The 13,281-nt window shown below is 40.6% G+C and overlaps 1 protein-coding gene across 6 annotated transcripts in view; it reads left to right on the forward strand.

Annotated features, from left to right (window-relative positions):
* The window catches only part of UPRT (uracil phosphoribosyltransferase homolog), a 144,665-nt gene that overhangs the window by 44,714 nt on the left and 86,670 nt on the right, over nucleotides 1-13,281 (forward strand). For 4 of the 6 annotated variants that reach the window (XM_034648787.1, XM_034648790.1, XM_002930129.4 and 1 more), the window contains one exon: nucleotides 3,111-5,031. The exons of the other annotated variants lie outside the window; for them this stretch is intronic. In XM_034648787.1, coding sequence (XP_034504678.1) covers nucleotides 3,111-3,217 — 107 coding nt within the window. In that variant the 3' untranslated portion in view covers nucleotides 3,218-5,031. Of the gene's footprint in view, nucleotides 1-3,110; nucleotides 5,032-13,281 lie in introns of those variants that run through there. 6 annotated transcript variants of the gene reach the window in all.

Raw genomic sequence — 13,281 nt, forward strand, 5'->3', positions numbered from 1 at the left:
CTGATACCTTTGCCTTGGTATGTGAGAAATTTCTTTGCCCTGGCCGCTTTCAATACTGTATCCTTGGATCTAATGTTTGCGAATTGCAGTATGACGTGACGTGGCGTAGGTTTGTCGTGGTTGAGCTTGTGANTCCTGGTTGAGCTTGGATGGGGTCCTCTCTGCCTCTTGGACACGAATGCTTGTTTCCCTTGCTAGATTAGGGAAGTTTTCAGCTACAATTTGTTCAAATATCTCTTCTAGACCTCTGTTTTTCTCCACCCCTTCAGGGATGCCGATGATTCTGACATTGGATCGTTTCATAGAGTCAGTAATCTCCCGTAATCTACATTCGTGGGCGTGGATTTTTTTAAGACCAGCTTCTATTTTCGTTTTTTCTTCTACTAACCCATCCTCCAATTCGCTAACGCGTTCCTCTGCCTCGGTGACCCTGGCCGTCAGAGCCTCTAGTTTTGACTGCATTTGGCTCATAGAATTTTTAATTTCTGTCAGATTCGCTCTCATTTCTGCCCTTAGGGATTCTATATTCTCAGTAACATTTTCGTTAATACTTTTTTCAAGTCTACTCATCATCTTGACCATTGTTGCTCTGAATTCCATTTCTGATAATTGGGATACATCCATATGTATTAATTCTGTGGCAGAGGCCACAGACTCATTATCTTTTCTTTGCTGGAGGGGACTTCTCCTTCTCCTCATTCTGATGAGGAGAGATTGCTGGGTTGTCCAGAGCCCAAGTTATTGACTGGGACCCAGGCCATGCGCCCTTGTTTTATAGAGATCTTAGGGATGTGGGCTTCTTCCTTAAAGATTGTATTTATTTATTTGAGAGAGAGAGACAGACAGTCAGCAAGAAAGGGAACCCAAGCAGGGGAGTGGGAGAGGAAGAAGCAGGCTCCCGCGGAGAAGCCTGATGAGGGACTCCTTTCCGGAACGCTGTGATCACACCCTAATCCGAAGACAGGCGCTTAATGACTGCACCACTCAGGCGCTCCAGGTTGTGGGCTTCTTGNGGCTTCTTGATTTTTCAGCCTGCCTTCTGTGGGAGGGGCCTGCTGGCCGGTACTCAAAAAACCCTGTTTGGGTAGAGTCTCCTTGTCCCCTGCGAAGGGGGATGGGGATGGGCAACCTGTGAGCCGGTATTTCCGGGCTTTTGTTTTCTGGCGGCTTTCCCTGGTGGTTTGCTATGCCTCTTCTGAGAGTCAGAGCAGCAGTGGCTGAAATTCAGACTCTGTCTCATAACGGAGGGATCACGGATTGTTCTCCACTGGTGTTCTGGCCACTTTAACTCTGTTTCTGTTGGTCCTGCTCAACCCTGCAGCATCCCAGGCTGTGCGCCCCACACCCGGCGTCCCAGACCTCACTTCCAGGGCCGGCGCGTCTCTGTCCTTTGTGTTTCCAATCCCGCCAGCCGGCCAGTCGCCAGCCGCCCCGTACGGTCTCCCGGAGCTCCCGGTCTCCGTCTGGTGTCTCGTGGGTGCTGATCGCAAGTCCGCCTGCTCCCCCGTGCAGGTGGCCCTCCAGCAGCCTGCCGCCTCGCGCACGCTCCCAGAGCTCCCGGTCTTAGCCTGAATCCAGTGAGCACACCGGAGCTCTGGAGCTCAGTGAGATGCTTGGTGGCGCACGCTCCCGGCTCATGGACTCAGTCTGCTGTTTCCAGGGTGCGCGTCCGCGGTCCGCCCGCTTCCCGGTGCAGGTGGCCTGCCAGCCGCCAGCCACCCTGCGCGTGCTCCCGGAGCTCCCATTCTCAGTCTGCTGTCTCAAGCGTGCGGGTCCGCGGTCCGTCCGCTCCCCCGTGCAGGTGGCTACCGCTTCCCGGCGCCCTGACATGGCAGCTCCCTCCCCCTTCTGTTTATCTTCCGATATCTGTGCGCGGTTTCACGGCTTCCCGCTTCGTACCTCGATACTCAGCGCTGGAGATGTTCATTTGTAGAGATCCAGATGTATCTTCCTGCGTCTCAGGCTTATTCCGTAGATGATCCTTGCTGGTCTGGTACCTATCCAGCTCAACTCAGGGGACCGGCTGAAAAAGGGGTTCCCTACTCCTCCGCCATCTTAACTCCTCATCTCGTACAATAGTATTTCAATTTTCATTTTAAAATACATACTATATTAATGGTGGTTATCTTGGGATGTTGGGACTCAGGAAATTCATTTTATTTTTTTAATCTCTTTTTGTATTTTCCAAATGTTTGGCAGTGAATTTGTATTTGTTTCATAATTGAAAGGAAAGAGAAATATGTGGCTTCTGGTTAGGGTGTTTCCTCATTTCCAAAGTTTCCCAGTCTCAGCCAACCTTGAAGGGGATAGAGTGTATCCAGGTGGGAGGGCTGCTTTCTGTAGGCCATTGGTTATTTTGTTTCAGCATCAAAATTCACCTGTAGTTCAAATGTTGATGGTGACAAAGGGCAATTTGCTTGGTCATCTATTTATATATAGCAGAGGTGGCACTGTAAACATTGAGATAACCAAATAATTATTGGATTTCCTGCCTTTGGAAGTAGAAAAGTAACTGTTAGTTCTAAGAGTATGTATTAGAATGGAATACTATTCTTTGACATTGTAGATTAAAAACCTTATTTTGTGGCAGCATTGCTATGGTTTTTTAGTTTGGCGAGGGTCCTAACTCATCCCTTTCCCTGCAACCCCCAAAGCTAGAGTCCTAACTTCTAAAAGCTAGCTCACTCTGACATACCAAAGAAGTTTCTACACTTGTTTCACAGTGTTCCAGTCAAGAAGCCATCATCTTACATATGATCCTGTTTCTGGAAAGGATTGTATTCTGTCTATTCCAGCTGCCTTTAAAATGAAACAAAACAAAGACTCTTCAGGGAGAAAGTTGCTATAACTGAATGTATTTTTAAAATCTTGGATATAAAACAATTTGAATCTAAGAATTTGTTAGTGAATGAGTGGAGGCATGGCATGATGATTGTCAAAGCTTTTCAGATATCAGACATATAAACTAGGAGATTAATTGAGTCTGACTAGGTATTTAAAGGTCAGTGCTTCTGTCTATATTATACCTAATAACTATAAAATTTTTGAATTCCAGCTAATGCTACCAAAAAATCATGCCATAACAGCAATTCTCCTTTTATTTTTTGAAGGTGCCAAATCAATCATTCAGGAGTTTCCAGAGATCACAATTTTAACTACTGAAGTTCATCCTGTCGCACCTACGCATTTTGGACAGAAATACTTTGGGACAGACTGAGTTGCCAAAGGAAATTAATTATCTTGTGTGATATTACAGTTAATGTTTTGAGTTTCTACTTGTTTTACTAATTCACTTGAGGAATGGCAGAGAAAATTATGTTTTATAATTTTTGGAAGTGGGTATAGTAAAAAGGAAATATTTGAGGTTTATTTAATTTATTTGATTATTTCTTAACTGTTGGCACCAAACTCAACAGGGAAGCACACACAACTCTTAGAAAATATTTTATTTTTTTTTATTTTTACTTTTTTAATGATTTTATTTATTTATTTGACAGAGCGAGAGAGGGAACACAAGCAAGGGGAGCTGGAGAGGGAGAAGCAGGCTCCCTGCTGAGCAGGGAGCCCGACATGGGGCTCGGTCCCAGGACCCTGGGATCATGACCTGAGCTGAAGGCAGACACTTAGCAACTGAGCCACCCAGGCGCCCCTAGAAAGTATTTTAGTAATATTCTTAGGCAAGTTGATGATCCCTCAGTGCATTGAAACTGTTAACCTATTTTTTTTTAAGTAGGCTCTACACCCAGCATGGAGCCCAGTGTGGGGCTTAAACTCATGACCCTGAGATCAAGACCTGTGCTGAGATCAAGAGTCCAGTGCTTAACTGACTGAGCCATCCAGGTGCCCCAAAACTGTTTCCTAATTTTTGAACCTCTGAGTTTGTATGTTGTTTCCAGCCACAAATAAAGCCCAAATGGGAGTCTGTTCTTTGGCCCACTATAGTTTACATTTTGTTCAGTTTGCTTTTAGATCTAGGGAGAGTTCATGTATATGGCTGTTGTCACCTTCTTCTACTCTTTACTTCCTAGTACCATACATGCTGGTAACTTGGAGAGAGTGAAAAAAGATGCCTCCTGAAATTTTACATTTCCATTAATATCCTCACTCAGTTAGCAGACCCAGGATATATGGTTAGCTCTCCAGTCAAGCCATTGTGTTCTTCATGGCTCACTTCCCATCCTGTGCATTGTTGGTAGGTGCCTTGCCAAGTGTAATGCAGTGAAGAAGATGGTGAGCACTTCCAACAATGGAACTGTAACATGAATTTACATAGATAGATCGAACCAGGGATATCTGGATGCTGACAAGGCTGAGTGCCGTTAATGCCATCGATGCCCTAGAAAGGAACTGGTGATGGTTTTTCCGAGGTATGGGGGAAAGAACAATTTCTTGCTGAGTTTCATGGCCAATGAGTATGTTAAATTGCTACATTTTTAATTTGGATGTTTCATTCAATCTGTAAATGAGTTCTTTGCATACTTGTCACCTGTAGCTGTATTAAAGTTAAAAATACCATGATATTTTTTAAATCCTCAAGATTTATATGTGTTCCCACCTGTTGTGGGCCTCTGTTCGAAAACATCCAGAAGGAGCAGCAGGCAGTGTCTTAGAACCAAAGCTGATGAAAATCAGCAAAGATTAGGGGAGACGAAGGAAAAGCTGGTGCACAATGGAATGCATTTTCCTTACAGAGCCTAGGAATGCTAGAAAGACTTCACTATATTTTCCCTTTATTTTGAATTTTTTTAGTTTTTATTTAAATTCACTGTATGTTAGTTAACATACAGTATAATATTAGTTTCAGGTGTAGAATTTAGGGATTCAGCACTTACATACAACATCCAGTGCTCATCACAACAAGTGCCCTCCTTAATCCCCATCACCTATTTAACCTATCCCTCACCCCATGTCCCCTCTAGTAGCCATCAGTTTGTTCTCTATAGTTAAGAGTCTGTTTCCTAAAAAAAAGAGTCTGTTTCCTGGTCTACCTTGCTTTGTTTCCCCCATGATCATTTGTTTAGTTTCTTAAATTCCACATATGAGTGAAATCATATGGTATTTGTCTTTCTCTGACTGACTTATTTTGCTTAGCATAATACTCTGTAGCTCCATCCACATTGTTTCAAATGGCAAAATTTCATTATTTTTATGACTAATATTCCATTTCATACACACACACACACACACACACACACACCCCACAACTTCTTTATCCATTCATCAGTCCATGGGCATTGGGACTCTTTCCATAATTTGGTTATTGTTGATAATGCTGCTATAAATATAAAGGTGCATGTATCCCTTTGAATCTGTATTTTTATATCCTTCGAGTAAATAACTAGGAGTGTAATTGCTGGGTCGTAGGGCAGTTCTATTTTTCACTTTTTGAGGAACTCCATACTGTTTTCCAGAGTGGCTACACCAGTTTGTGTTCCCACCACCAGTGCAGTAGGATTTCCCTTTCTCCACATCCTCTCCAACACCTGTTGTTTCTTGTGTTGTTGATTTTAACCATTCTAAGATGTGCGAGGTGTTATCGTAGTCTTGATTTGCATGTCCCTGATGATGAGTGATGTTGAGCATCTTTTCATATGTCTGTTGGTCATCTATAGTTCTTTGGAAAAATGTTCATGTCTTCTGCCCGTTTTTAAACTGGATTATTTGTTTTTTGTGTGTTGAGTTTGATAATTTCTTTATACATTTTGGATACTAACCCTTTATCAGATATGTCATTTGCAAATATCTTCTCCTATTCTGTAGGTTGCCTTTTCGGTATTGTTGATTATTTCCTTTACTGTGCAGAAAAGGTTTTTATTTTTGTGAAGTACCAATAGTTTATTTTTGCCTTTGTTTCCCTTGCCTCAGGAGACATATCTAGAAAGAAGTTGCTTCAGCTGATGTCAGAGAGGTTACTGCCTTTGTTCTCCTCTGGGATTTTGATGGTATCCTGTCTCACATTTAGGTCTTTCATCTGTTTTGAATTTATTTGCGTGTATGGCATAAGAAAGTGGTCCAGTTTCATTCCTCTGCATGTTGCTGTCCAGTTACCCCAACACCATTTGTTGAAGATACTGTCTTTTTCCCATTGGATACTCTTTCCTACTTTGTCAAAGATTAGTTGACCTATAGTTGCGAGTACATTTCTGACTTTTCTGTTCTGTTCTGTTGATCTGTGTGTCTGTTTCTGTGCCAGTACCATACTGTCTTGATGAATATAAGTTTGTAATACAGCTTAAAGTCTGGAATTGTGATGCCACCAGCTTTGCTTTTCTTTTTCAAGGTTGCTTTGGCTATTTGGGCTCTTTTCTGGTTCCATACAAATTTGAAGATTGTTTGTTTTAGCTCTGTGAAAAATGCTGTTGTTATTTTGATAGGGATTGCATTAAATGAGTAGATTACTTTGGGTAGTATAGACATTTCAACAATATTTGTTCTTCCAATCCATGCGCATGGAATGTCTTTCCATTTCTTTGTGACATCTTTGATTTCTTTCTTCAGTGTTTTATACTTCTCAGAGTACAGATTTTACCTCTTTGGTTAGGTTTATTCCTAGGTATCTATCTTACTGTTTTTGGTGCAATTGTAAATGGGATTGATTCCTTGATTTCTCTTTCTGCTGCTTCATTATTGGTGTAGAGAAATGCAACAGATTTCTATATGTTGATTTTGGGTCCTGAGACTTCACTGAATTCATGTATTATTTCTAGCAATTTTTTTTGTCGAGTCTTTTGGATTATCTACAGAGAGTATCATGTGTGCAAATAGTGCAAGTTTGACTTCTTTGCTGATTTGGATGCCTTTTATTTCTTTTTCTTGTCTGTTTGCTGAGGCTAGAACTTCTGGTATTATCTTAAATAACAGTGGTGAGAATGGACATCCCTGTCTTGTTCTAAGTTTTTTCCCATTGAGGATGATATTAGCTCTGGGTTTTTTTGTACATGGTCTTTATGAGGTTGAGGTATGTTCCCTCAGTCCCTACCTAGTTGAGGGTTTTTATAAAAAATGGACACTGTACTTTGTCAAGTGATTTTTCTGCATCTACTGAGAAGATCATATGGTTCTTATCCTTTCTTTTATTAGTGTGGTATATCATCTTGATTGATTTGGGAATATTGAACCACTTGCAACCCAGGAATAAACTCTACTTGATCATGGTGAAAGATTCTTTTAATGTACAGTCAGGTTCGATTTCCTAGTGTTTTTTTCTAAACGGTTTTATTTATTTGAGAGATAGTGCATGAGCAGGAGGGAGGGGCAGAGGTAGAGGGAGAAGCAGACTCCCCGCTGAGCAGGGAGGCTTACATGGCGCTCAGTTGCAGGACCCGGAGATCATGACCTGAGCTGAAGGCAACCACTTAACCAACTGAGCCACCCAGGCAGTCCTTGATTTCCTGGTATTTTATTGAGAATTTTTGCATCCATGTTCATTGGGGACATTGACCTGTAATTCTGTTTTTTAGTGGAGTATTTATCTGGTTTTGGTGTCAGAGTAATGCTGGCTTCATAAATGAATTGGGAAGTTTTCCTTCCAATTCTGTTTTTTGAAATTGTTTGAGAAGAGTAGGTATTAACTCTTCTTTAAATGCTTGGTATAATTCCCCTGGGAAGCCATCTGGCCCTGGACTTTTGGGAATTTTTTGATTGCTGACTCAATTTCTTTGCTTGATATCGGTCTTTTCAAGTTTTCAATTCCTGTTTCAGTTGTGGTAGTTTATATGTTTCTGGAATTTATTTCTTCTACGTTGTCCAACTTTTTGCCATATATTTTTTTCATAATATTCTGTTAGATTTTTTGTATTTCTGTGGTATTGGTTGTGATTTCTCCTCTCATTTGTGATTTTATTAGTTTGGGTCCTTTCACTTTACTTTTTGATAAGTCTGGCTAGGGGTTTGTCAATTTCATTGTTTCTTTAAGAAACAGCTCCTGGTTGCATTGATCCTTTCTATTGTTTTTTAGTTTCTATATCATTTCTTTCCATTTTAATCTTTTATTATTTCCCTTCTTCTGCTGGCTTTAGGCTTCTTTTTATTGTTGTTGTTCTTTCTATAGTTCCTTTAGGTATAAGGTTAGGTCCATTCTTTTCTCAAGCCCAGCAAGTATCCTTATGATTCTTGTTTGACATTTTCCATCAGGCATGTTACTTATATCTGTTCTGCTTAGATCTCTGGCTGTGAACTTATCTTGTTCTTTCATTTGGAATGAATTCCTCTTCTTGGCATTTTGTCCATGTCTCTAACTTCTTCTCTGTGTTAAAAAAAAAAAGCCAGTTATGTTTCCTATTCCTGAGAGGAATGGCTTTATGAAAAAGAGGTCATACCGTGTCCAGGTGCTTCAGGGAATATCTCTGGTATGTGCTGAATACACTCTTCTCCTTCGTTTTGGCTGCTCTATCCTTCAGGCCAGTTGTCTGCAGAGGCTCTCCTTGCCTGCAGTGGACAGTGTTTGGTCCTTGGCCAAAATGTGGTGAGTTTTAAGTAGGTTTACTCTGGTCTGCTTGTTAAATGAGACCTGATACTACTTCCAGTAGAACTGAAGACCTCTCTGGTCAGATGTGGTGTTGCAGGGTTTTCTGCTGGTCTTCTGGGGAAGGGGCCCGCCACCCTGGGACTGAGGCAGGCTTCACCAAGAAGGGCAGTACTGCCAGAGCACAGGGATTTGGGACCTGGTATAAGCAAGTTAGACTGCCAGTGTTGCTTTTTGCGGGTGGTTCTGTGTTTATGCTGAGGGGCTAGGGATGGAAATGGCTCTGGCCAACTCTTTTGTCACTAGAGAAGCATCTCCCTGAACTCTGCCTCTCAGAGACTCACTCTAGGAAGAGCCAAATTATCTCCCCCCATGTGCCCCAAGAGTTCTTCAGATTGCTGTTTCCATGCCATCTGCCCCTGAGTTCTTAGCTTACCTTCTCTTCAGGAGTAGGCAGTGCCCTTAGGGCTGTATCCCAGCCCCGCCTGCTGCCCTTCAAAATGCTAGTCTTTAAGCCTTCCTGGTTACAAGAACTCATGAAAATCAGCCCTTCTTGTTTTCCTAGTCAATGCCTTTGGGGAAGTGTTCTCCTCGTTCATTCCCCTGTGTGTTCCTCTCTCTTTCATCTTTCTCCACAACCACAGCTTCTGACCTGCACCCTTGATCTGTTTCTTCCCTCAGCCACATCTCCGCACTTCCTATCTTCTTCAATGTGGATTCTTCTCTCCCTTTAGTGGTGGAATTTGTTCTGTCAGTCTTCAGGTTGATTTCTAGGGCATTTAGAATGATTTGTTAGTTATATAGTTGTGTTTGAGAGACAAGATGAGCCTTGGGTCCTCCTAGTATGCTGCCATCTTAGCGCCAACCTATTGCCCTTTATTTTTGAAAACTGTCATAATTATGAAAACAAATTAATTGATAGATTACCCATATTACAATTCTTCCATGGCAGATGTTGCTTTCATGTTCTTATTGAAATTATCATTTGTACTCATCAGTTAAGTATTTTGATACAATTTGGAATTTGTTTATTCTTGATTAGCAAAAGCTGTAACTGAAGCCCAGTAAAGCCCAAGTCTTTAACTCAGTGTCCTATGAAAAATGTGAGCAGAAAATTTAGATAGAGACCAGATTTGGCTTAGATTGGTGCATTGAATTAGTTGGAAAGGTGATGTCTACCACTATAGGAGTCAGTGCTTCTGAGTTAGTACATTTGTTAGGGTTTCAGTATTTTGAAGTAACTGTCTAGAACATCAGACAAGTTCATCTTCAAGTGCAGGTATAAAACCATATTGCAAGCAAATTATTTTTATATTATCAGCCATTTAGATTTAATGCATCTTGTTTTGGGGCACCTGGGTGGCTCAGTTGGTTAAGTGTCTTTCTTTAGCTCAGGCCATGATCCCAGGGTCCTGGGATTGAGCCCCACAATAGGCTTCCTGCTCAGTGGGGAGCCTGCTTCTCCCTCTGCCTGCCTCTCCCCCTGCTTGTGTGCTCTCTCTCTTTCTGTCTGGCAAATAAATAAATAAAATCTTTTAAAAAAACCTTATCACAGTCCATTTCACCTATAAGAATTTAAACAATATACTTCCACCCCTCAGCCTTTGTGCTATTATTGTCATAATTTTACTTTTACATGTGTTAAACCGGATAATAATATTATTTTTTGCATTCAAGTTATCTTTTAAAGAGATCCAAGACAAAATAAGAAAAAAAAAGTCTTTTTATTTATTTTTGGTGTTTTCTATTTCTTTGTATAGATAATAGATTTCCTTCAGGTATTTTTTTCCTTCTACCTGAAGGACTTATTTTAACATATACTATAGTACAAGTCTCCTAGTAATGGATTCTCTCAGCATTTGTGTGTCTGAAAAAGTCTTTATTTTACTGATACAGCATTCTAGGTTAGCAGCTTTTTTTTTCTTTCAGTACTGTAAAAATAATTCACTGTCTCCTGCATGTTTAGAAGTGTGCTGTTACTCTATTTACATTTACTGTAATTACTGATAAAGTAGGATTTACATCTGCCGTTTTGTGATTTATGTCCTTAATAGATCTGTTTCGTTCCTCTATTCCTCCATTACTGCTTTCTGTTTTGTTAGATATTTTCTAGTGTGCCTGTGTCAGGGTTCCCCAAGACCGCTGCCAGGCCTCAGTGGGACTCAGAATTATGTTTGTGGTTATGATTTATTTTTTTAAGTTTTTATTTAATTCTAGTTAACATACTTTGGTATATTAGTTTCAGGTATATGATATAGTGATTTAACAATTCCATATGTCACCCAGTGCTCATCACCAGTTGCAGTCCTTAATCCCCATCACCTATTTAACCCATTCCCCTCACTCCCTCTGCTCCGATAACCATCAGTTAGTTTGTTCTTTATAATTAAGTCTGTTTCTTGGTTTGTCTTTTTATTTCTCTTTTTTTCCCCTTTGCTCATTTGTTTCTTAAATTCCACATATGAGTGAAATCATATGGTATTTGTCTTTCTCTGGCACTCTAATTTCACTTACCATTATACTCTTTGGTTCCATCCATGCCATTGCAAATGGCAAGATTTCATTCTTTTTCATGGCTGAATAATATTCTGTGTGTGTGTGTGTGTGTGTGTGTGTGTGCGCGCGCGTGCGCGCTCTCGTGCATGTGTGTATCTCACATCTTTTTTATCTGTTCATCAATCAGTGGACACATAGGCTGCTTCCATATCTTGGCTATTGTAAATAATGCTGCTATAAACATAGGGGAGCATGTATCCCTTTGAATTAGTGTTTTTGTATTCTTTGGGTAAATACCAGTAGTGTGATTGCGGGATTGTAAGGTAGTTCTATTTTTAACTTTCTGAGGAAACGCCACACTGTTTTCCAGAGCTGCTGCACCAATTTGCATTCCCACCAACAGTGCAAGAGTGTTCCTTTTTCTCCACATCCTTCCAACACCTGTTGTTTCTTGTGTTATTGATTTTAGCCATTCTGGCAGGTGTAAGGTGATATCTCATTGTAGTTTTCATGGTTATGATTTATTATAGAAAAAATACAAAGAAAAATCAGCAAAGGGAATAGGTACATGGAAGAAAGTCTGGAGGAAACCAGTCACAAGCTTCCAAAAGTTCTCTTTCAATGGAAATGCACTGGGTACACTTAATTTCTTTATCTACAAATTGTAGCAACATGTGTGAAGTGTAGTCTACCAGGGACATTTACTTGAGCCTAAAATTCTAGTTTTTATCGGGGTTTGGTCACATTGGCACATAGCGTATATATGATTGATCACAGTTACCAAAACAGACTGCCTTAAGGAAAGCAGTTGTTCACTGTAAATCACATTATTTACACACGTTATCTAGGCATATTGGTACAGTGTGGTTCAAAGCTCCCAAGTGTGCAAAAACACTTTTATGAGTTAAAACCTTCCAAGAACTCAATTCCCAGTTGTGGAAGAAGGGCCATTCATGAAAACAGATTTCTGGGAGTGTGTAAGGTTTGAGCAACTTGGACCTGCTAGGTCAGTTTCCTGCACTTTTCACCCTCCTGGCCTTTGGCCCAGTCTCTCTTACAGGAAGATGGTCATATTTTTCTGAGAACCTACATTTAGTATAGCATTTATATAACAGAGATAGTAATATCACCAGGAGTATGCCCAGCATTTGGAAGAGCCGGTGTGGGATAGGGATAGACACAAAGAAGCAACTAATCCATCCTATAATGCCATTATATACATCTCCATATTTTTATATTAATTTGCTCTTTTTTTGAGAGAGCAAGACCACATGGGGAAGGAAGGGGCAGATGGAGAGAGAGAGAGAGAGAATCTTGAGCAGGCTCCATGCCCAGCATGGAGCCTAAGTCGGGGCTCAATCTTACAACCCTGAGATCATGACTAATATCAAGGGTTGGACTCTTAACCAACTGAGCCACCCAGGCGCCCCTGTATTAACTTACTCTTAGTCTGCGCTTATTTGTACTTTATGATAAATTTGTATACAACTATTTAGCATATTGATTAACTGATGTTAACTAGATCTAGTTCCTCCTAAAGCCAACCGTTTCTATTGATAACACATCCTGAGGAAACTTTAATTTCCCAATACATATAATTATCAATATCTATATGACTTATTAATATAAGGTAACTGAATCTTACCAGCCATGCTGATATTATACCATATCACACTCTGGTTTTAGTACAGTTGTTTCATTGCACAAGTCAGTAAGAGGTATTTATTTATTATACGTGCCCACCACAATTGGCCTTTGCCCATATACTGGATGTCACAGATAAGGATTATCACGATTGGCCAGGATTTGGTTATTTTCTGTTTCTAAGTCATATGGTGTTTTAGTTTGCTAGGGCTGTCATAACAATGACAGCTTCAATGACAAAAATTTAATTTCTCAGAGTTCTGAAAGCTAGATGTCCAAGATCAAAGTGTGGGCAGGTTTGGTTTTTTATGAGGACTCTCTCCTTGGCTTACAGATGGCCACCTTCTTGCTGTGTTCTCACATGGTCTTTTCCAGTATGCACACATCCCTGGTGTCCTCTTGTGTGCCTAAATTTCCTCTTCTTGTAGGATACCAGTTAGATTAGATTTGATTAAGTTAGATTAGGGTGATTAACTCACCACTTAAATCACCTCTTTAAGTGCCGTATCTCCAATTTGGTTACATTTTGAGGTTCTGGGAGCTAGGGCTTTAGCATGAATTTTGGAGATACACAGTTCAGTCCCTAACATTGGGATAAAGCTAGTCATCTTGTCTCAGTTCATATGATTTTATGGAGACTGTTTCCATTATGTGCTGTTATGTAGCAGGGTTCATCC

This window comes from Ailuropoda melanoleuca, chromosome X (genome assembly GCF_002007445.2).
Source record: "Ailuropoda melanoleuca isolate Jingjing chromosome X, ASM200744v2, whole genome shotgun sequence".
In the NCBI taxonomy this organism is placed as follows: domain Eukaryota; kingdom Metazoa; phylum Chordata; class Mammalia; order Carnivora; family Ursidae; genus Ailuropoda; species Ailuropoda melanoleuca.